This window comes from Drosophila ananassae, chromosome 2R (assembly GCF_017639315.1).
Source record: "Drosophila ananassae strain 14024-0371.13 chromosome 2R, ASM1763931v2, whole genome shotgun sequence".
NCBI classification, from domain to species: Eukaryota; Metazoa; Arthropoda; class Insecta; order Diptera; family Drosophilidae; genus Drosophila; species Drosophila ananassae.
This window is the reverse complement of record NC_057928.1, coordinates 26,514,297-26,535,903: the sequence shown is the minus strand read 5'-3', so window position 1 is coordinate 26,535,903 and position 21,607 is coordinate 26,514,297. Positions and strand designations below refer to the sequence as shown.

The window sequence follows — 21,607 nt, the reverse complement described above, 5'->3', positions numbered from 1 at the left end:
CAAAGTCACAAAGTATATACCAACAACGCCTGCTCAAGACAAGTTCTAACGCAGTGGCGTGTTTGGAAATGTATTAAACTTCTCGTCCAGATAGCATAGACCCCGTAACAAAGTTAATGAAAGTGGCAGTGATCATAACTTATCTGTCATTATAAAAGTGTTTCGAAAAATCCTTTAGAAACAGAATCCATCTCGTTTGGATTCCTAATGCTGGAACCGGAATATTTATCAATATTCAGTGAATTCCTCCCGTGAATGATTCGCTGGCAGGATAGTAACTCACTTTCCAATCTAATGCGGGTTTACTTAGTAGTATTCACTAAAATAATTAAAAAACGCGTCGGCTATTATATCCCTTCGCCCTGCAGCAAAAGCTTTGTCTGATATTCCTCTGAAACCGAAAGAGGATGAAGAGCTGATTTATTTTGGGTCTGAAAACCAAATATATTTCTCCCCGCCCAAGTTCTCTACTCTTTATTGTCTGGCGTTTTGTCGGTAGGCGATTGCTGGAAACTTTCGCCGTACTGAAACTGTTCGTCGAACATGTCCGGGGTGCCAGACTTCCTCTCGTCCTGGCTTTGGTCCAGAGAAACGAGGTAGGTGGGTACATCACCCACGCCCTTAACTGGAGTCGCACCCCTATACTCGCAGTATATGTCGAATGCGCGCAAGACTTTGGCGGTCTTACGAGGCACTTGTATCTTATCCACTACTCCGGTACTGGCCATCCGGGAGGCCATGTTCACTGCGTGGCCCCATATGTCATAATGCGGCTTCGAGAGACCCACCACGCCGGCCATTATAGGCCCATGTGCGATGCCTTGGGGCAATGGAGTGGGTCACTGTCGAAAAAGTTACAATAGCAAGGCTTACCAATTTTGACATTCAGCGGGTAACTGTGATATGGCATGTCTCTTTGTACCACCCCCATCTCATATATGATTCGAAGCAAGTCGAAGGCGAATTCTGTCATGACCATGACTACGTTTTCGGCATTAAGTTGACTGGCCCAGTCTTGGTTCTCTTCCTCCAGCAGTGAAGCAAAGTGAACGTTTCGTTCACTAGACGCTGGAGATGGGAATAAGAGGGAAACCTTTATGATTAATTTTAAAGCGAATACCTTCTGGCCTGTCCGCATCCACGTCGGGTTCCGCGTTCAACCCCTCTTGAATGCTCACTGAAAAGTCGGTGTAGTCCTCCACGTCGAGACCACAGCACGCCATATAAGTCCAGCCCATCACCTTTATCTTTTCGACCTTGTGCTTGCCCTGGTATTTGGCCAACAGATCGTCAAAGGTGCATATGATCTCATGCAGGACTCGAAGTCCCACGGCCTCCAACGAGTAGCTATCGATTATGGCAAACATCACAGCCACCTTTGAAATGTTCTCGTAATAAAGCTGATCCTGGCGTCGGCGCTGCTTGAAAACCTCTGCCACGTGGGAAGGCAGGATGTTGGCCATGATGACTTTTATAGTGCGCGTGGAGGCCTGGGTTTGCTCGTGCTTGATTAAATACAGATGGCGAGTGCTGTGAGAAAGACGCTGAGTAGGTGGTGCTTTTTCATGGGAGTACTTTGGAGGACAACCTACTAAAACATCGCCTTAGCAGTGAAGGTGAAGTACTGCTCCCTTATCAAGACGACAGAGAAAAACGCAATCAAGTACCAGGATTGCGCCCAGTCCGCCTTTAGGCCTATGTTCGTGGAGTCTGATCGTTCAAAGGCGATCCCGTAGTAGTCATGAATGGTCCCCAAATGAAAGAAAAGGATAAAGAAGCCCACCCCCATCTTAACTTCCAACGGAACGCCGGAAAAAATTAGCAGCAAGCTGAGTGTGATACCCACAGCGTAAGTTACGGCCTACGCGGTAAGGTTCTTAGCCAGAGCAGTCAAGACAGCCTAATCTCAGTAAGCATACCCACGGTAGAAAGCATTTAAGATTAGGCGGCTCGTTCTGTAGGTCCGCATCTATAATATCGATTTCCAGCTGAGCTATGTCGCAGGAGAACTGAAAAGAGGTGAAAGGTGAAAGCAGTAGCTAGGGGAGGATGGGTTTGTCTGCGCACCACCCGCTCCGATGACATGAAATACAGCATCAGCAGGGATAGGACAGCCACACTGACCCGGACGTACAGCGATCCTTCGATGAGCTCAGATCCTTTTAGCAGCCAGCGAAACAAGACGAGTTTCGGTTGCGTCATGGGCGTCAGAGGCCGTCTCTGCAACCAGAGCTTCTTGAAGAGGGCAAGCATGCAGAGCAGCAACAGCGGTAGGAGGAACCCGAACGGCTTGACTCGAAACAGGATGACATCGTCGGAAGATTCGTCCCTTGGGTGTGGGTCAAAGACAAAACAAGGGTCGTTTGAATCTGTATATCCGGATTTCCGAGGAGACTTACTGGTCAATCAAAACCACTTTACACAATATTATTGCAGTTATGGCCACCATGAACATGCTGTACTTCATCATCAGGTCTGGTTGCTTAATGAACTTCAGCTCCATTTTAAGATCGCGGAAAGTGAGGAAAACGGGCCTGATCTGGGACTTGAACAGGTACTCCTCTTGCAAACTCTCCTTTCTCACCTTTGACGGGCCTATACATCCAATCCTTCGGCCGACAGGCATGTTGCTCATCTCTTCGACCATCTGTCGGTGCGCTCGTGTCCGAATCTCGTCATAAACATCGCCATGGAAGGAGGCGAAACTTTCCCTGGAGCTGCCGGAGTAGTTTTCCTCCGACTCGGAGAGTTCTACACTACCGGAATTTCGGCTGACGATCAGGTAGGTGCGAAAATTCTGCAATATCGGATCCAGCTTGGCTGCCTCTGTGCCGTTTTTGACTACATATTGATCGCCCAGCATACCCATGACGCGGTCAGAAATATGCACCAAGCCGGGTGCTCCAGACGCCTCCAGCCGGTTGGTGATGTCAACGTCCTTTGACCAGATGTCGAACTGCCACTTGGAGTGCCCGATGATGCCCGCAAGCACTTCCCCTGTGTGCACCCCAATGCGCATATTGATGTTTAAATGTTTCCGGTTGCTCAACTGCTGGGTTATGCTGATCATCTCCAGCGCCTGGTCAATGCAGCTGTGGGCGTGGGTGGGATAAAAGGCCGGAATGCCGGCCACGCAGTTGTAGGAATCCCCGAGGAACTTGATTCGCAGAACTTTGTTTTTCTTGGCCGCCAAGTCAAAGTTGACAAACAGCTCGTGCAGGATTTCCACTAGTTCGTGCGCCCGCATCTGGTTGGTAAGATAGGTGTAGTTCACCATGTCGGCCACCAAGATAGTCACTTCATTGTACGGTTCGATATAGAGCTTTCTACAGAGAAACGAAAACGTTAGAGGGAAAACTAAAGAATACGAAGAAGCCACGACCACAGACCGGTTCCTGTACGTTCGTCGAAATACATTCCTCGACTCGTACGCAAGACGACTGGACATGTCCTCTCGCAGGAAGTGCGACATTCTCTGCGGCAGGATCGATTCCAGAAGGGCCCTTTCCTCGTTGAGCACAACCTAAGGATTTGAATCAAGTTCAAAGTGAAAGCTTGTTCTTGTCCTACCCACCTTGAACGTAATGCCCTGGAGAACCAGCTGGTAGCGAGTGACGACCCAACGCCGTGTCTCATATAGGCGCTGGAAGTTGCAGAAACTCATGACAAAGTTCAGGGAAATGAGGTAGAGACCGTAGCTAGTGATCCTGGTTTTAACGAAGCTTTGGCTGATACACAGCCTCCAGACCATGTGCGCAAAGTAAATTAGGGAGACTGGCACTGCCAGGAGGTAAGCCTTGCTGCGTTTTGCCACGCTGATGGGGAGGAACAAATAAATGGACGCAATAACTACGTGGTCGTAGCTGGGCACCAGCAAATACTTCCCCAGGTTGCAGAGGGACACAAATAAGTCGGCAATGGTTATTAGAAGGGCGACGGCTACGCTCACTATTATTCTGACAACACGGGGGTGTTTGAGGTTCTTCTTGAAGATGGGCCACGCAATAAAAGGCGTCAAAAGGGCAACCATAAGATATGGGAGCAGTATGAATAACCGAAGATTCTGCAACATAACACTTTGATAGCAGGCGGCATACCAGAGGTAATGGAGCAACCCACCGATACCATGACGACAAGCAAAAGGATGTGCAATATCATAAGCACTTCCATGTATAGTATGAAGCGAATGAGTTGGGCGCTTATCGTCAAATTCATATACGAGTCCATGACGCCCTCCAGACGCAGTTCACGGCACTTTTTCTGGAATCGACAGATTTAAAGCAATCCTTAAGTCATGACACGCTCAAATATGGACTCACCTTCAGGTGCTGCCATTCGAAGCCCTTGAGGTTGGTCAAGGAACGCAAGTTCACCACGTCCTCGTTGTAAATTGTGCTATCCATTTTCAGAGTGTGAACAATATTTCCTGCGACTGAGTCGGCTGTCGACCTAATGAATCGAAATGTTTGATTAGATCCGCTAGGCATGAGGATCTAGCTTCCATGCCAAGCGTTCTATCCCACTGGATTCCCACCTTCTACCATTCCTGAAGCACTGCGTCCAACAAAAAAATATAAACGAAGATTTCGATTCTATTTAGATTATCTTATTTAGATTTATATACATTCTTATTCCTAATCTCCGGGGAATTGGCTATTCTTCTTTGGATCCCTTGGGCATGCGATGCGGCAGGAACTCGTATTCCTTGTCGATGCCAACAATGTAGGTGGGGATGTTGCCCCGACCTTTCACAAAGGTCATGCCCCGGTAGTTGCATTGGATGTTGAACTCCCGAAGCTTCATGGCCGTGTTCTCAGTGACCTGGATCTGCCCTGGCACCCCCGTGGAGTCCATGCGCGAGGCCATGTTGACCGGGTTGCCCCATATGTCGTAGTGCGGCTTCGAGATGCCCACCACCCCAGCCATGGCCCTGCCGTGCGAAATGCCAATGCGCAGCATCCCGTAGTCGGTGCTTCCCTCGTACTCCGTCTGCATGTTCTCCGCGCTAAAGCGCCGCATTGTGCGCATCAGATCCAGGGCGAACTCGGCCATCACCCTCACAACTTCGTTGCTGCTGCTGCTGCTGCTCTGGATGGCACTGGGTCGGGGGGCACTAGCGACCACATTCCCCTCGTACTGACCCCTCTCGAGATCAAGATCAAGGGCAATGTTGCTCCCGTTCCCGTATGGAACACGCTGGACTCCGTCCGTGTTAGAGCTTCTGGCCCCATCGTACCGACTCCTCCTCCCGTTGGGCATGAGCGATACATTCCGGAACTTCAACTGGGGAGCGTTCACCTGCTCGGACCGGGAGACGTCGAGGCCGCAGGCTGCCATGTACGTCCAGTTGGCCACCTTGATCTTCTCCACTCGCAGGGCCTGGCCGTACTTGTTAAGCTGGTTAAGAATGATAAGGATTATTATTTTTTTATTGCCAAGGATTCAGTTTTAATAAGACCGAGCTTCGATTGGAAGTGTGGTTTTCACGAGTTACATTATCCACAAGGCGGATACGGAATAGATAAATTGCGCCTTATTTAAGGCATATTTTAGGTGCACATATCGCCGTTGATAAGATTAAAATGACTAATGCCGGGTCCATTTAATACAGTATCAAACGGCAGTGATCGAGCGGTCTAAAACTTACTCACCACATCGTCGAAGTCACAGATGATCTCGTTCAGCACGCTCAGCCCGATCTTGTCCGTGTCGAAGTTCTTGATCGAGGCGAACATGACGGCCACGTTGTCGTACTCCTCATAGTACAGCTCGTTCTGGAGTTGGTTGGACAGATAGAAGTCGGCTGAGGGGCGAGTATCTGATTAAAGAGGATTTCACTATACGGGCTACGTTGGGGAGGACATACCAACATGCGAGGGCAGAATATTGGTCAAAAGCACTTTGATGGTGTCGTTGGTGATCAGGGCGTCCTCCTGCTTCTTGATAAGCTGTCGTTTCCAGCTGAAGGAACAAGATTTGAAGTGGGGAGAGGTAAAAGGAAAGGGGACTTTACTTGTAATCCACTTTGGCTATGAATTCCGTCTGGCGTTCCATGACATGGAAGATTCCCATGGTGATGATCATCAGCAGAATGTGTGAGTACTTGGCGTTGAAGTTCACGTTGGTGGACGGGCTGCTGGAGTAGATATAGTGGAACTCGAACACCACAAGAATCGCGTAGGCGACTGTGATGATTGTGGAGAAGCAGGCCTTAATGATGAAAGGTATGCGGGTGAAGAGGAAGGACATACCGATGACCAGGGTCATGCAGTTGGTGAGGATCTGCAAGGAGAGCTCCAAATGAAAAAAGAGAATCACGATGCTTAAGAGGGGTCTCACCCAAGGATGGAAGCACTGCATCCGCTCATCGACGCTCGGGTCGTCGTCGAAGTAGTCGTCGCTGCTGCTGCAGCCCACCACCTGCATTATGGCAACCGCACAGTAGGAGAATATGGTCAGAAAGTAGATCACTATCCTGATGTAGACGTTGCGCTGCATTTCGTCCGACATGCGGAAGAAGAAGCCACTGAGCCTGCTGTTGGGAGATGACACTTCCGCATCCGACATGTACATGATCCACAGCTTCTTGTACCAGGACACGACCAGCAGCGAAGTCAGCAGGATAATCGTGGTTCCGTCAATGAACCAGTAGTGGTAGCGGGCACTGCCAGGAAAGTTGCTGAGTGGAAGTACTGATTCACTTGTGACGATGGGAGGAAGGACTTACTCTTTGCTCAGCAGCTGGATTGTCAGCAGACCCATGTAGATTGCCCAGGCCAGGGCTATGCTGTACTTCAGCATCACGTCAGGCTCCTGCATGTACTGGTACTCCCAGTTGCGGATGCGGAAGAACAGGCAGCAGGAGCTGATGTTGCGTCGAAAAGTCTCCTCCTCGATCTCGTCCTGAGTGAGACGCGTGCTCCTCCGGAAGACCTTGGTCAGTCTGTGGAGGCACGATTGTTTAAAGAGCTTAGCACGACTGTCCCTTACGTCTATTGTAATGATCCCCAAAGTAGTACAAGAAATTACTTTATCTTTTTCAAAACCACTATCAGGCCTCCTCAAGTACCATACTTGAATGGAAACTTAAGTGTTTTCCTATTTATTGCATTTTCTCTCCAATTCAGTTCGAGCTCAGTTCGAGCTTTGTCCTTTTACAGACACCCCCAGCTACTCACTGAATCCTGCCGATGGGCATCTTGTCCAGCTCGCGGCACATCTCCAGCTTGGCCTGGTTCCGCACCTGGTTGTACTGGTGGAGCGTGGAGTTGTGCATGAAGTTCGCCTTGCTGGCCTCGCTCAGCTTCTTGGCCTGCCGCTCGCGCTGACGCCTCCGCGGGTCGTGCATGGGGGCCTACAACTTTCGGTTTCATATAATAGAGCTGCTCTGTGGATGCCCCAATCTCGGCCAGTAATACTCACGCGCAGCGACTTGATCAGAAAAGTGCGAATGCCGTGCTTCTGGAGCACCGGATCCTCGCGGGCCTTTTCAGTGCCGTCCTCGAAGAAGTACTCCCCGTCGAGCAGGGCCAGGGTCTCCTGACTCACGTGCACCCGTCCAGTGGCTCCGGTGGCCTCCAAGCGGTTCGCAATGTCCACGTCCTTCGACCAAATGTCGAACTGCCACTTGGCCGCTCCTATGACGCCGGAGAGCACGTCGCCGGAGTGCACCCCAATCCGCATGTCGATGTTCAGGTGACGCTTTTCCCTGATGGGCAAAAATGGTCAACAGATGTGGTCTCTACAGGTTTGAAATATTCTAATTTTATCATTTAAGTGGAGCTTTCGCTGGCGTTCGTTGTTCCTCCATTAAAAGCCATAACATTAATGTGCCCTGTGTGGCTTATCACCGACTGTGAAGTGCTCGCCAAACTAAGCTGCCAAGTCTGACATCATCCTCAAATAAACAAAATTTCAATACAAACTTCGATACGACTCACACGCAGCATTTGCAGAATTTTTTCATTCATGCTTCGCAGGAATTTTCCCGACTGAGATTACGAGAGTGGTTATCAGCAATCAGTGCTCCCGCCGATTAAATAAAGCATCCTTATCAGAAATGACTGATCGGAAAAGTAAAGATTCTGATGGCAAAGGATTGAGACACCCACCTGACGTCGCGAATGTCCTTGATCATCCGGAGCCCCAGGTCCACGCAACACTTGGCATGGTCGGCGTTTGGGTTCGCCAGCCCGGCCACGCAGTAGTAGCAGTCCCCCAGGAACTTGATCCGCAGCACATCATACTCCTCGCTGGCGATGTCGAAGCGCACGAAGAGATCGTGGAGGGCCTCGACGAGTTTCTTGACGTCCAAGGTGGTCGTCAGATGGGTGTAGTTTACGACGTCGGCGTAGAGGATCGTCACGTCCTCGTGGGGTTCTATGAAGAGGGGCCTGCCAAATGGATCTGGATGATTAAAGAGTGCTCGAGATACGGGTTCGCCTTACCCGTGGTTCGGCTGTCGCCACCTCCTCAGGGTCTGGCTGTCGGAGCTGCGCCGAAGGTCCACCTGCGAGCGCTGCTGGTGCTGCTGCTTGGAGCGCTCGATGCGGTTCTTGACATCCTCCTGCAGTCTGTCAGCGATCTGGGCGGGCAGGATGCTGAGGAGCAGACTGCGCTCCTGGTCGCGGGCGTACCGCAGGAGGAGGTTCTCCTCCACATACTGCCTCCGGTCCAGGAAGGTGGTGCGCAGCGCAATGTCCCGCATCAGGCGGAAGAAGATGCCCAGCAGATTGACGCAGCTCAAGTAGATCGCCTCGTTGAGAATGCTGTGCATCTGGTTGTCCTCCTTCCCGGTGATCACGAAGCTGTAGTTAATGATGTAGCACAGGGTCACCGCAGAGCCCAGCACGAACGGCTGCAGCAGGTACGGCACCGGCATGAACATGTAGATCGCATACAGTGTGTAGGCGTCGTAGATCGGATTGAGGATGTCGTTGTGGCTGGTGGCGTGATAGACGTTCAGGCCGATGTCCATCAGAACCATCACGCAGACCGCCAGCCAGGAGGAGGCGTAGACCACCCAGCCGTGCTTGCTGACCAGCTCGCTGCGAAAGTTCACGGAGAGCACGAACCAAATAATGAAACCGGAGCACAAATAGGCCACCATGTCCACGTAGACGTACGTGATCTCCGGAGTGGTCAGAAGCAGGAGCGTATGGATGACCGTCACCGCCACATGAATGAAAATGAAGAGGGAGAGGTAGCCGACTCGCAGACGCCGCATGTACAGGTCGTACGACTCCTCCAGTTCCAGGTTGCGGCACTTTCGCTGCGGGGAAGACAGGAATGTGAAGGAAATTCGATGCGAAAGGTAAGTGTCCTTCGAATATAATGGCTCTCTCTGAAGCCCTAAGACTCACCACCAGGTAGGACCACTCCCAGTTCTTCTCATTCTGGATGCTCTGCGACTGCTCGTGGGGCCGGTTCAGGCTGAGCGGATTGCTGCGGTTGTACTCGATGGCCGAGTCGAAGTAGGAGTCCATGATTTCGCTCCGATTCCGTCGAGTCGGGAGTTGGGGCTTGTCGGGGCACTCAGTAGCTCCCCCGGGGGGTCATTTCGGTGGCAGCTATATGGCTCTGCCCAACCAGATGCAGTCTGAGCCGCTGCCTGGCTATAAATCGCGGGTATTATCAGATCGAACAATTAGCCACAATGGGGTATCAGCTTCGGAAATATCACAACCCCAATAACCATTGAATCGGTAAATTGGCCTCGTCTTATCGGAGGCGGGAAATAGAGAGGTCCGATGCGAACGGGTGAGAGGCAGCCCTCCAGATTTGGGGGTTCTAGTGGTTCGTATATGTATTTTTATTCGTATTTGTATTTGCTAACAAATGACGGCTTTCGGCTGTTGGCTGATGGCTGATGGCGGTGGGCGGTGGGCTGGCTGCTAAAACAGCAGCTCATTTAGCAATTTGTCTAATGTGTTGTTGATAGTTGTGCTAATGGTTTGTAAATCACACTATCACCACCCACTCACACGGCCAGCCAATAAAGTCCGTGTGCATTATCAGCTGCAATTGGTGGGAAGGATCACGGCTATATGGCTGTGTAATTTATTTATTGGCTTAGCACGGCCGAGAGCACTTGAGCCGTTTTCGCACTCGACTTTCGGTTGCCAATAAATACGATAATAATTAATAAAAAATTAACACCACTTAAGCTCGTAGCGCTCCAACAAGCCAATACTCGGGGACAGGTATCACAAATTACTCTTTTTTCTGGCGCGATAAGCGCTCGCCCCGATTCGATTTCGTCGCCGTCCCCCGTAACTGCCTGCCGGGTGATTTATGGAGAGCTCCGCGCACACGACCGACCTGAGCACTCCGATCCAAACGAACAGCCGCGACCAACTGAGGCACCCACCTGTTCCACACCTTTGACGACCTGTTGAATGGCTTATCAGTGAGAACAGTTGTGACGGCGGTGGCGCCTAATTGATGACACAGCTGGGAGTACTTCAAAGTATTTCGACAAAGGTTGTGCATTAGAGAGGATTTTGCCCTCGTTGACTCTTCAATGATCAAATAATTGGGCAATCTCTTTCATACACCTGGGTACTTAATTTGACTTTTACGCGCCTTTCCCTCGCGCCCTCTGTTGTCTATTTAGAAAACTAATGGCCATCGATAGACAACACTGTCCAATCTGGTATTTTTTGCAATATTCTTTTATTTTATAATTTATAATTCTATTTAATAATTTTTATTGAATTTATCTTTTTACAATTTAACTTCCATCCAATTTGTGTTTTTTGGTTTTGTGTGTATTATTTTCACCGGAAAAAAACTTTTTCAAAATATCGATATTTTTCGAAACAACAATTTTGTGTTCACATCCCTGGCATAACATATATTATCAACAACCCTAAAAACAACCAGCAGGTAAAAAGGGGAATATATATTTTGGTTTTGCCAATTCCGTGTCGACCGATAAAGCCCTTTACGAACTAATTACCTACGAAGGCTCTTGCCCGACTCTGAAGCCGGAAAAGCCATGTCGGCGTTTACGGAATCCGCGCTATTAAAAAAACTTGCGGAATTGAACAGCAGCCAGCAGTCGATCCAAACTTTATCCTTGTGGCTGATTCACCACCGCAAACACAGTGCGGCGATAGTGAAGACCTGGCAGCGGGAGCTAGAGAATGGTGAGTGCTTTGAGTCGTTCGAGACCGGGTCTAATGCTTTGAATCCAACCACCCACAGTGCCGGAGCCCAAGAAGCTGACTTTCATGTACTTGGCCAACGATGTGATTCAGAATAGCAAGAAGAAGGGCCCGGAGTACGGGAAGGAGTTCAGCCATGTTCTGGCAAAGATTTTCTCCCACATCGGGGAGAAATGCAACTCGGACAAACTCTTGGGGAGCCTGGGCCGCATCTTAAATATTTGGCTGGAGCGCGGCGTTTACGATCCGAAGACCATCGCTGACTGGCGTGGGCGCTTGCACCGGGAAGCCAGCACTGGTGGGGCCGGCAGCAGCAGCAATGGCAGCAAGTCAGCTGGAGATCAAGAGAAACCAGAGAAAGAGCGGGAGCATAGAGCGGAGAAGTCGGAGCGCCGCGAGAAGCGCAAACACGAGGAGCGGCACTCCAAGTCGAAGCGTTCTCGACAACACCACCACCAAAGCAGCGGCAGCAGTGCCAACGCTGTCCCATCTGCCGAGGAGCCATCCGGCGCAGTGGGGCAGCCAGAAAACGGACATACGCCGCCCTACCTTCCTTTGGGCGAACCTCCTGAACCAGAGGAGCTGATAAAGGCGCTGACCAGCATCGAGAACTCTGCCTCTAGCGATGCTGTGGTGCGGGAGCGGATTGCCAAGCTTCCCCAGGAAATATCCGAAATCAGCTGCATCAGCAAGCTGGAGGACAAGGACAAGGCCAAAGCATTGGCGAAGCAGGTGCGAACATAAGCGGTGGCCTTTTTTCATTTTTCAATGGGAGCTGGATAAACTATTATAACTTGTTGAATTAAAACACCATTACCATTTACAGGTTAACGAGGCTGTGGATCTGCTCAACGACTATAATGCTCGACTGGCTGCAGAAATGGAGGAACGCACCAAGCTCGCTACCATGCTGCGTGATTTTCAGGCGGAACAGAAGGAGCTGCTGTCCCAGGCCGAACAACGCCTCGATGTACGTTTTCCGCCTCGTTTGGCATGTTGCTTACTACGAGGGCTACTAGATAAGGTTCCAAAGTGGTTGTTCAAAGAAGATCTGATTAAAATTAGTAAAAAAATTTCTAAAAACGCTTTCCATTTCTATTTCCCTATTTGTCTTTTAATTGAAATCAGTTTCAATTAATTTATCTAGTTTCAACTACCACTAATGGGACTTTTAATTTTATGTGAATCCTAATAATCGATTCGTTGCCTGTGTACTTGCAGGAACACAAGAAGAAGCTGGCCAAGATGCTGGGCCTGCAGAAGGAGATCCACGACCACCTCTCCAACCTGCCCGACTTGACTCAACTGCCGGATGTGACTGGCGGACTGGCACCCCTGCCCTCCGCTGGCGATCTCTTCAACGCACTGCACTGATCTGTTGCCTGATCGTGCTGCCCAAGAGCAGTTACCTAAAGTGAAGCATAGAGTTATATAAATATACATATATATATTCAGTTTTCCCCGTATTCGCATTGTCACCCTGTCCTCCCTGGCTCTAATCCAGTCACCTTTTATTGACCGTTTAATAGATCATACATTTGCAAGCCATTTAAATAGTTATTTCTTTTCCTTTAGTGCATAACATAGTTGGCTGATCCTTGCCATTTTTCAGTGAAGGTTATAATGTCGGCGATGCCAGTTCCCGGAGACATCTTTACGGCTACGGAGAACTTACTCCAGACATCGCGATTGACTTGGTTGTTTGATCCCTGGAAGGTCACCGGCTGGCGGCCTCTAACTGGAAAGCCGCTCAGCAGACAGGCAAGGTCGCCCGACCCCAAGCTCGACTCATACAACCCGCGATCGTCGGTGGGCAGCTGCTGATCCACCTGCTGATCCATGCTTACGGCCAGCACCCACTCCCGCACCTCCTCGTGCAGGTTCGGGTCGTTCTTCAAGTGTATGTCCTCCGGCAACGGTACGGAGCTGGGAAAATCGGTGCTAGCCAGGTCGGAATGATCCACCAACTGCCCGGAACCCTCTTCGATGGCTTCGCACACGTCCAGGTAGTGATTTAGCATTACAAAAGCCTCGGACTCGCGACCTGCCTGGCGAAGATCCATCCCAGCTTCGTAGAAGCCCTTATCCACCGGCAGGAGATCCGTGTGCCGGAGCAGAGCCAATGACAGTCGAAGTGCAACCGGCTGGAGAGCCTGAACATCTCTGCAAGCGGCTCGAGTGGCATAGTAATGAGATACCAACAGAAACTGCTCCATGCTGCCAGCAAAACTGGTTTGAGCTTTCTCCGGAGACTCCTTGAGAGATTGAATCAAGCGAAAGAGGAATTCCCTCAGCTGTCGCCACAAGGATCCACCCTCCGATTGCTCCTCCCTCAGTGCCAGGCAATCCAAGGCGATCCTAGTGTAGATATTGTAGTGAGCCTCGATGGGTGGAGCTCCGTAAGTCAAGTAGAGCCCCAGGGCGGTGGTGCAGTTGCCTTCCCGGATTAGTTGTGCCGCATAAACCGCCACATACTTTTGCAGCACGGCTGGATTCAGCTGCTTGGCCTTCTCCAAACAACGCTGCCATTGGCCTTGCTCTGCCAGAAGATCCAAGGCGGATACCACGTCTATGTCCGCCAGCTGCTCGATATTGCCCTCGTTCTTCAGAGAGAGCTTTTGCTGCTGTTCCACGTAGGCCAGGAGTTGCAGGTCTGCATCGATCTCCTTGGCCAGCCTCCGGGCCTTGCTCCACTGTTCTGTTTTGATGAAAACGTCCACCGCTTGCTTGGGCATGTCGGCGGCCAGGTAAAGCTGAGCAGCTGGTCCGATCTGCTTAATGGCCAGAAGTCGCGGGCCCAGAGCCTGCGCCAGCTCCTGGGCATCCTGACCCTCTAGGAACTGGTTGCATATCTCCGCGGCTCGAAGCAGGGCTCTCTCCAAGGTGACTGCGTCCTCGGCGTTGGACGAGTCGATTTGCATGAGGCACTCGGCTGCCTTCCGGAACTGCTCCTTCTTCGCGAATTCCGCGGCCTTCTGGAGATAAGACCTGGAAATGGAGGCCGCATCCTCGTTGGCTTGGGCCTGGGCTTGACCCCTCTGAAGCTGAGCCTGCAGGCGTCTCAAATCGTTCAGCGCCGCCGGGTAGTGCTCTTCGGCGATTCGCAAGGCATCCTCATAAAGCGATTCCTGTTTGTAGTGCTCCACAATCAAGTCCGGGCGTTGGGCTCTGAGCAGCAGAGCCTCGTAGTCTTTGTAGTTTCTGGTCTCCAGCGCCGCCGATGCTTGTCCGATCAGGACTTCCCCCACAGCCTCAGAAAGGTGCAGCTCAGCCACATTTAGGGCCGCCTGCCAGTCCCCAGCATGCTGGTACATCAGTATGGCTTCCCTAGGCTTGTGGGCCTTCAGGAATTCTTCCTCCGCCGCTTCGAACTTGCCCTCGTCCTCCAGCGACATGGCGATCTTCAAGTGGACTTCATCCGTCGGCTTTCCCGCAAATCTGCACAGCTCCATGGCAAACTCGAACTGTCCCGAGTCGCAGGCAAAGCCCACAGCGGTGTCCAGCAGTCCCAGTTTGCTCAGCAAACGGACCGCACTCTCTGTGGGCATAGATTTGGCCCACATATAAGCCACTTGCTGGCTGGCTCCCTCTGTGCCCTTCTGTTTGGCCACTCGATAGCCATCCTCCCAGCGGCCCGAAGAGCAGTACATATGCACGGCCGATTTCCAATCCCCGGAGGCCACGAAGTGCAGTTCGGCGTTCTTCAGTTTGCCCCGCGACTCCAGCTGGCGGGCGAGGTGGAGATGGGTGCTATCGAGAAGATCCTTGTGATGCTTCTCCACCAAACGAATCATGGAGTCGTACAGCTCCCGGCGCTTGTACATGGCTATCGCCAAGTCTGGTTCATTGACAGCTATGAGGACTTTCTCCGCATCCCTGTATTTTCCCTGCTCCTCCAAGGTGGCTGCCAGTTGTACGAATAGCTCCCTGAGCTGCTCCGACGGCAGGTACTTCTCTCCAATCACATAGGCCCGCTCCCACTTTCCATGGCGATTTAGGAGTTCAATCGCATCCTTGTGAAGATTAGCTCTCACTAGCATGTCTTCCGCCGCGTCTAGGTCTCCGGCAAAGGCCAAATGCTTGGCAAGATCCAGTGCATACCGCTGGATCAGCTCCGGCTCGTCCAGAACCTTTGCTATTTGCACCGCCTTGCGCCACTGCTTGGCTCCTACCGCTGCTTCCAGAGCCTTCTGGGTGGCACCTGCTTCGATGTAGTGGTTTATGGAGGCATCCAGTTGCTTGCGGCTCACCAGCCAGTCGCCCCACTCTTCCTCCAGCGATGTGACCTCTTGTGGGGCCACCACTCGCCCCAGCTCCAGAGCTCTTGCATAGGCACCACCTTTGCGGTACAGCGCCAGAGCTGCTTCTGGACGGGACAATCGCTGGGCAATGTCTCCGGCCAGTTCGTAAAGCTCCGAGCGCACCAGCCCTTCCGTGACCTGTAGCATCAGTTGCTCATCCTGCAGAAGATGCGGCGTTTTCAGGGCCAGCCGGGCAGCCCTGGCCGGTTTGTTGGCCTTCAGGTACAACGACATGGCTTGCTGAACGTCACCCTGCTCCTCGAGCACGAGCCCGGCCTTCTCCTGCTGTTCGCTACTCATCAGGTATTCCATGTGCTGCTGCTTAAGCTCCGAGATTTTCCCATAGCCGCGTCTCTCTGCCAGCGCAACCGCCTCGTCCCACATGCCCAGCTGCTGGTACATCCGCAGGGCGGCTTCGATGTCGCCCTGCTCCAGGTATATGCGCTCGGCCGTGCGCAGGTCCGATCCGAGAAGTGCCATCTTGGCACGAACCTCGGGGCACAGAAGGCCAGGCGAGCCGGTGGACGCCTCGAATTCATCCGCCAGCTGGATCATCCCGGCTAAATAGTATGCTTTCGAAACGTTTCCCAAGGCGGCATAGCAGCGCTGGGCTACGCGCAGATTCCCATCTTCAAGAGATATTATGGCTAGGTTGTGCCACATGGCTTTGGCAGCGGGTTTGTCGCCCAAGGATTCCAGGAAGTGTACCGCTCGTCCAAAATCGCTGTCGTTCACGGCCGTGCCAAACTCCACGAGGCCCTCGTCCAGCTGGTAATTGTGCTCACTGGGCCCGTCCTGGGAGCGGACCACGGTGCGTCCCTGAGGGATTAGATTTTGGATGATAATAAACAACTTTTGATCCTTACAGATTACTCACATTCTCCCGCAACACCTCGACGGCTTCCCCGCGGATGTTCTGCAGCGTGACGTGCTCGGGAAGATCGATGTTGTACCAAATGGCCAGGTTCGAGTTGCTCTGGGCCACGACCACATCGCTCTGGGGCACCCACTGGACGAAGGATATGTTGCTGAGCAGTGTTTGCTTCTTGCCCGTGTAGGTGTCCACCAGAATGAGCCGCAGCTTCTTGTCCCGGAAGAGCAGCTTGTGGGCCGTCTCACTCAGCTCTAGCCAGTCAATCTTGGTCTCGTGGCTAATCTGTCCATAGGTCATCTGACTCACCAGATCCACAACGCATATGGTTTTGGCGTCCAACAAAAAGGCCAGTTTCTTGTTCTCTCTAGCGTTTCCCCGCTCGTTGAGGCGCACGGATATTACGTGCGGATTGACGAATTCCGTCCGCACAGAGCCCAGGATGCAGTTATCGCCGTACTCCACCAAACTCAGCTCACCAACGTTGAACACCAGGCACACGTTCGGATTCTCGAAGTAGAAACGCTCGTGGTGGCCCGACGCAGTCCAGGGAACCTCGCTGCTGAGATTGCGGGTCAAGTCGCACAGAATCAGAGACTCCTCGGTGCGCGACACTAAGTAATTGTCCCTGCCCATGATCCTCACATCGTCTATCTCCAGTCCCAGCTGCGACTCAATGGTCAGCTGCTGGGAAGGCTCCGTCAGGGTTCGTACCAAAAGCTGGCTAGGCGCCACAAAGATCAGCTCGAACTTGTCCTGCCAGACAGTCCGACGGAGAACGGATTCAAAGAGAAGTACGGCCCCACTTACGGACCCCAGGGCGAGCCGGGCGCCGTCCCTTCGCCAGATGAGCAAGGTGATGGTGTACAGGCAGGAGACCTCTTTGGTCGCGCTCTCACTCCAGGCGGCCTGCCGGGGACTCCAGGCGAAGATGCGGATGCGGTCAAAGCTGCCGAAGGCAACCGCCTGCCCGTTTGGGCTGCAGGCGGCCACTGTGAATTCCCGTTCGCCCTCGGTGCGGGAGTAATCGAAGGTTCGCAGCTGGCGACCCTGAAACAGAAGAGGATGAGCCCTACGATTTGGTGGCTTTTGATGGGCAACCCACCATGTTGTCGTAGAAGACTATCCGCTGATCGCAGCCGCCCGCGCAGAACCCCCCTTGCGGCCAGGCAAGAGCGAATGGCGGCACTGGGTGCTGAACCACTCTACCAAGGGGCTCCGTCGCCTCATCCGTCATGAAGTAGCGGATGATGGTGCCGTCGTTGTGACCGCTGAGGAACCCAGTGCCTTTAGTGTTGGCCGCCAGCGAAATACAGATGCTGTCGCCGCCGTAGAGGCTCTGCGACTTGTTGTTCTTGCTGTGAAGTGCACGGATTTTTCCATCCTCCAGTCCTGGCGACACATAGAAAGATCTTTGAGGATACTGGGTCCACCATTTAAAAATGTAGGTTTACCTGCAATTATGGCTCCCGACGAAAGCCAGATAAGGGCCGTGACTGCACTCGCCTGGGGAAACTTGTTGCAAATGACCTTTTTGTCGTTCCAGGACTCGCCCAGCTTGTAAACATACACAATGCTGTCGCTCTGGCCGACAGCCAGCTTAGTGGAGTCCGGGCTGAAGGCCAATCCTCGGATGACGTAGGAGTTCTTTCCGTTGGCGGGATTCGCGGGCTTGGTGCTAAACTTATCACGCCTTTCGCCGGAGTCGTCGTAGAGCAGGATGTGTCGATCGGCAGAGGCTACAGCCAGCTTCTGTTGGTTGGGGGACCAGGCTAGGCCAGCAATGCGTTGAATTTGCTCCTTCAGGATACGGATTATGTTAGCTAACCCTTCTGATTAACCCTTTTCAATAGTACTAATCTCACCTGACCCTCCAACAAGGTTCGTAGGTATTTTAGCTGCATCTTTAAGCCTTTGACGTCTTTAAATAAACAATATATTTCCCGAGCAGGAATTTATTAATTTTCCGTCGCAGTTTTCTCTTGTTGTGGCTTGTGGCAGTTGTTGTGGCAACCGGGAACCCGGCAACCACACTCCCATCCCCGCGCACTCCTGCTGCCATTCCCACCCGATTCCACCCCCAGCGCCGTTTGCGGTGTCCGTGGAATGTTGTGTTGTCTATTTTCTTGGCGCTTCCGTTTTGCGCTGCCATTCTAAATAAATGGCCTTTGTTTCAAGATGCAGCAGGTGCCGGGGCTGCCACAGAACGGGACAGGATGTGGATGTGCGGACGGGTGGCAGTGGGGGAGGTCCTGGTGGGGAAGCAGCACAAAGCTGTTGCTTTCTGTGCAGCCAGCACTGCCTGTTCTCAGTTGTCCTAGTCCTTTCAAAGGCGAAATCGGGAGTGCGCAGGTCACGGGGAAGGAGAGCGAGGCAGGAGAGAGGACTATTCATACAGGTGTGCTGGCAACTGTGCGTTGGCGAGAGCGCATGACCTTGGGGTGGGGGCGGACTCCCAATTGGTATAAAAAGCCCTCTAACGGTAATTCTACAAACTAACCCGTATAACACCAATGATGAACATTGAAAATCTCTGGGCGTTACTGCTTTCAAAACATCCCTTATAGCATCCTTTATAGCTTCCTTTATAGCATCCTTTATAGTTAAAAAGCAGTAGAATGCAGTTATGGGCAAGCTCTTAGACCATTACTTCCTTATTGTTACCCTTTTATTATAACCTCCTCACTCTGTTTGAAAATGTTTGTTAGTCGCCAGCTATAAACATCCCTTATAGCACCCTTAATTAGAAGAGTAAAATGTTAGTAGTTATACAGTTGATTATAGCACTCTCTTTACCGTTATAGAAAGCAGAAATATACTACTTAACATCCATTTTCTACCTGTTTTTGTTACCAGAACAAGTAGACTTTTCAAATATTTTAATCCGCCAATTTTCACTGTAAATAGATACTGCTTGACTGTTATACTTTCACTGCCTCGGTCGGAGTTCGGAGTCCAGAGAACTTTCACCACCATTTCCCCAGCTTTTCCCCACTTTTGCTCTCTCGCGGTGCTCGGTACCTTTCCGATTGTGTGGTTCGCTCGGGCCTGAAGCCAACACTCGGTTCGTGCGCCTCGGCCAAATGGAAACAGGAAACAGGATAAGGTTACTACTACTACTGCTGCTGATTATTTTATTCAATGGCACTGGACCAGGCCAAGTCGAAAGCAATGCCCCATCGTGGCTAATGTATGGCCCAACGCATTGTGGCAGGTCAAAGCAGGCAATTCAGTCTAGGCTGCTCCTTTGGTCCTTGGTCCTTTTGGCCGCGTTTGTGGCCTTTTGCCGAGCCACTGAGAGCTGCTGTGCTCTGTGAAAGAGGATGTGCCAGTGCCAGTGCCAGTGCCTGGCGTCCCTTTAATGAGTTTCATTAATTAAAGCTACTTTGTTGACGCTGCCTGTTCCTTCAGCTCTGTGATGTTTGTATACGAATATGGTCCTACACATGTTTGTGTAGGTGTGGGCGGAGTGTGCGAGTGTGCATGAGTAAACATGCAACATGAATTTTGTCCTTGACTTTTAATGGGTTTATGACAAAAGCATGCCCCTCCTGCTGCCCGCCAACGTTGGGAGCCAACTCCCAACTGCGAATCCTCGCTAATGTGCAGGGCGTTCTCGGCTATGTTCCTAGAAACAGTTGCGGCCGAAACGCTAGCTCTCCCAGCCGCAGACTTAAAAAGGCCTTCCTCTTAAGTCCGACCAGCGCAAGAAATTGTTTTGCCACAACACTCTGGGTGGTCTTTTAAATTCAAAGCATTTGAGCCTGACCGCCAGTTCCAAATGTCCTCGTTGGGCACAATCTGCGCTATTAATCTGTACTCAGGTGTGCGGGATAAGCGCATGGTGGGGGCCTGCCTCCATATGTGAGTGTGCGTGGGTAAAAGAGTTGTTAAAGCGGACTTCTGCCGGAAGCTCTTGTGGGTGCCATTTTGGTTCATGTTCCATGCGACGCGCGCCATTTTTATCTCAGTTCCTTTTGGCCTGCCTTAAACCATCGCCAGACTTTTGTCTCTAAAACTTGGCTGTTTCTCTCAAGGCTTCCTTTGGCCGCCCCCGCCCCGCTCTGCGAGCGATATCCTTATGGCTCCTCTGCCCTGGTCTGTCATTGTTTCCACGGTTTCCCTTTGATATTGCTCTTGTGGCGTTTGGCTGGCACTGCACTTTTCGGCCACATCCTCGTCCCTGTGACAGTAGCCGACTGGCCTCTGGGCGCGGCTTAATTTGTCGCCTTACAATTTATGTCTCTGTGAGCAGGCTTAGGAGGCTGGAAGTGCTCAAGATGTTCTCAATTAGGTAGTTAAGGGATAAAGTCCTTTTTAAATACATTTGGAGGGAGAGTTGGCTTTAAAACCATTTGGGCTTTCGCATCTGGCTATTGGTTGTAATCGGGTCTAGGATGTGAAAACTTTTCTACACTCCTCATTTCGCAGTAACCTAGATGGAAAGGCAGCCTTTAATGGGTTAAGCCATTTCTGCCGGCCGCAGAAGCTTCGCTAATTCGGCTTTAAGGCAACAATCTGGTTAAAACTCCGACAGCCTCAGCTCAAATCCGGGCATTAGTGTTTCGCGCACTTTTCCGCAGAACCCGGCCCGACCCGGCGAAAGCGAAAACCGAAAGTTTTTCTTCAACTTTCGGTCACATACACTAGCCCACCCGACTCCTGCCCAAAGTCTCTCTCAGGGATTTCCCAGACCGTGCGTAGGAACTGCAACAAACTCGGAAAAGTGCGGCAGGAAGTGCGCGAAAAATAACAGCAGAGCGCGGCAGCGGAGTTCGAGTGGGGCGATGGGTTCGGAAACCAGAACTACGAGGGCTATGCATAATGAATAACATTTTCAAATTACTTCCCGGTCAGCGGAGATTTTTACACAGTTTGTCAAGCGCATGAAAGAAGTCTAGGGGGTGATTTCACTAAAAACAAAGGAATGCAAAATGCAAAAACGAGAAACAGACGACTGCCGCAAAAAGTGAAAACTGTGATGAATTTTGTGATAAATTTGTTCCACAAAATGGCACCCTCCATTAGCCAGGTGGGCAGTATAATTTAATTCATTTTTAACCAGTATTCGGTCTTAATAATAATAACTGTCAAATACCATTCAGACGTGCTTTGAAATAAGTATGGAACTATGGAGAATTAACTATCACATTAAGAGTCAAATGTGAACATTCGCCGTATACCTGCTCTTCGAGGTCCCAAAAATTAAATATAATTATACGCTGCTAACGTGCAATCAAAGCGATTGCCATAACAATAATAGCCGT

At 51.3% G+C, this 21,607-nt stretch overlaps 4 protein-coding genes across 8 annotated transcripts; 1 reads left to right on the top strand and 3 right to left on the bottom strand.

Moving 5' to 3' along the window:
• Window positions 1-365: 365 nt before the first annotated feature.
• Window positions 366-4,475, bottom strand: LOC6507486 (adenylyl cyclase X E). 2 transcript variants are annotated; one of them, XM_001955871.4, is made up of 11 exons: window positions 4,320-4,475; window positions 4,120-4,260; window positions 3,575-4,063; window positions 3,390-3,523; window positions 2,400-3,326; window positions 2,068-2,329; window positions 1,920-2,009; window positions 1,593-1,861; window positions 1,121-1,530; window positions 874-1,068; window positions 366-820 (listed from the first exon to the last, which is right to left on the bottom strand). In XM_001955871.4, the coding sequence occupies exons 1-11, from the start codon at window positions 4,401-4,403 to the stop codon at window positions 468-470; spliced, it is 3,354 nt and encodes a 1,117-aa protein (XP_001955907.3). In that variant the 5' UTR covers window positions 4,404-4,475; the 3' UTR covers window positions 366-467. The 2 variants fall into 2 exon arrangements, with proteins under 2 accessions (XP_001955907.3, XP_032309477.1); XM_032453586.2 differs by lacking the exons at window positions 366-820; window positions 874-1,068 and having other exon boundaries at window positions 1,411-1,530; window positions 1,589-1,861.
• Window positions 4,476-4,584: 109 nt separating this feature from the next.
• LOC6507485 (adenylyl cyclase X E) lies at window positions 4,585-10,592 on the bottom strand. 4 transcript variants are annotated; one of them, XM_014909763.3, is made up of 12 exons: window positions 9,363-10,392; window positions 9,126-9,271; window positions 8,448-9,047; window positions 8,112-8,393; window positions 7,423-7,708; window positions 7,179-7,354; window positions 6,728-6,943; window positions 6,340-6,664; window positions 6,014-6,282; window positions 5,867-5,961; window positions 5,652-5,803; window positions 4,585-5,397 (listed from the first exon to the last, which is right to left on the bottom strand). In XM_014909763.3, exons 1-12 carry the CDS (start codon window positions 9,483-9,485, stop codon window positions 4,654-4,656), a joined length of 3,414 nt encoding a protein of 1,137 aa, XP_014765249.1. In that variant the 5' UTR covers window positions 9,486-10,392; the 3' UTR covers window positions 4,585-4,653. The 4 variants fall into 4 exon arrangements, with proteins under 4 accessions (XP_014765249.1, XP_001955908.1, XP_014765250.1 ...); XM_001955872.4 differs by having other exon boundaries at window positions 8,448-9,271; XM_014909764.3 differs by lacking the exons at window positions 8,112-8,393; window positions 8,448-9,047; window positions 9,126-9,271; window positions 9,363-10,392 and having other exon boundaries at window positions 7,179-7,360; window positions 7,423-7,564.
• Window positions 10,593-10,819: 227 nt separating this feature from the next.
• On the top strand, window positions 10,820-12,722 carry LOC6507556 (regulation of nuclear pre-mRNA domain-containing protein 1A). The gene is made up of 4 exons (XM_001955873.4): window positions 10,820-11,150; window positions 11,209-11,900; window positions 11,995-12,138; window positions 12,390-12,722. Exons 1-4 carry the CDS (start codon window positions 11,000-11,002, stop codon window positions 12,540-12,542), a joined length of 1,140 nt encoding a protein of 379 aa, XP_001955909.1. The 5' UTR covers window positions 10,820-10,999; the 3' UTR covers window positions 12,543-12,722.
• Window positions 12,723-12,732: 10 nt separating this feature from the next.
• LOC6507484 (intraflagellar transport protein 172 homolog) lies at window positions 12,733-21,404 on the bottom strand. The gene is made up of 5 exons (XM_001955874.3): window positions 18,206-21,404; window positions 17,795-18,140; window positions 17,446-17,732; window positions 16,347-17,390; window positions 12,733-16,288 (listed from the first exon to the last, which is right to left on the bottom strand). The coding sequence occupies exons 1-5, from the start codon at window positions 18,242-18,244 to the stop codon at window positions 12,740-12,742; spliced, it is 5,265 nt and encodes a 1,754-aa protein (XP_001955910.1). The 5' UTR covers window positions 18,245-21,404; the 3' UTR covers window positions 12,733-12,739.
• Window positions 21,405-21,607: the final 203 nt, after the last annotated feature.

Bases quoted from the DNA above. Each gene is read 5' to 3' on its own strand.
- LOC6507485 (XM_001955872.4), bottom strand. From the start codon at position 9,485: ATGGACTCCTACTTCGACTCGGCCATCGAGTACAACCGCAGCAATCCG. The intron at 6,665-6,727 runs GTAAGTCCTTCC...CTTTCCTGGCAG, and splicing joins ATCCAGCTGCTGAGCAAAGA to TGCCCGCTACCACTACTGGT. The intron at 5,804-5,866 runs GTATGTCCTCCC...CTCGCCCCTCAG, and splicing joins TATTCTGCCCTCGCATGTTG to CCGACTTCTATCTGTCCAAC.
- LOC6507556 (XM_001955873.4), top strand. From the start codon at position 11,000: ATGTCGGCGTTTACGGAATCCGCGCTATTAAAAAAACTTGCGGAATTG. The intron at 11,901-11,994 runs GTGCGAACATAA...TACCATTTACAG, and splicing joins CCAAAGCATTGGCGAAGCAG to GTTAACGAGGCTGTGGATCT. The intron at 12,139-12,389 runs GTACGTTTTCCG...GTGTACTTGCAG, and splicing joins AGGCCGAACAACGCCTCGAT to GAACACAAGAAGAAGCTGGC.
- LOC6507486 (XM_001955871.4), bottom strand. From the start codon at position 4,403: ATGGATAGCACAATTTACAACGAGGACGTGGTGAACTTGCGTTCCTTG. The intron at 3,327-3,389 runs GTCTGTGGTCGT...GTTTCTCTGTAG, and splicing joins CGACGAACGTACAGGAACCG to AAAGCTCTATATCGAACCGT. The intron at 821-873 runs GTAAGCCTTGCT...CATTGCCCCAAG, and splicing joins CCCGCTGAATGTCAAAATTG to GCATCGCACATGGGCCTATA.
- LOC6507484 (XM_001955874.3), bottom strand. From the start codon at position 18,244: ATGCAGCTAAAATACCTACGAACCTTGTTGGAGGGTCAG. The intron at 18,141-18,205 runs GTGAGATTAGTA...CGTATCCTGAAG, and splicing joins GAACCTTGTTGGAGGGTCAG to GAGCAAATTCAACGCATTGC. The intron at 17,733-17,794 runs GTAAACCTACAT...ATGTGTCGCCAG, and splicing joins GTCGGGAGCCATAATTGCAG to GACTGGAGGATGGAAAAATC.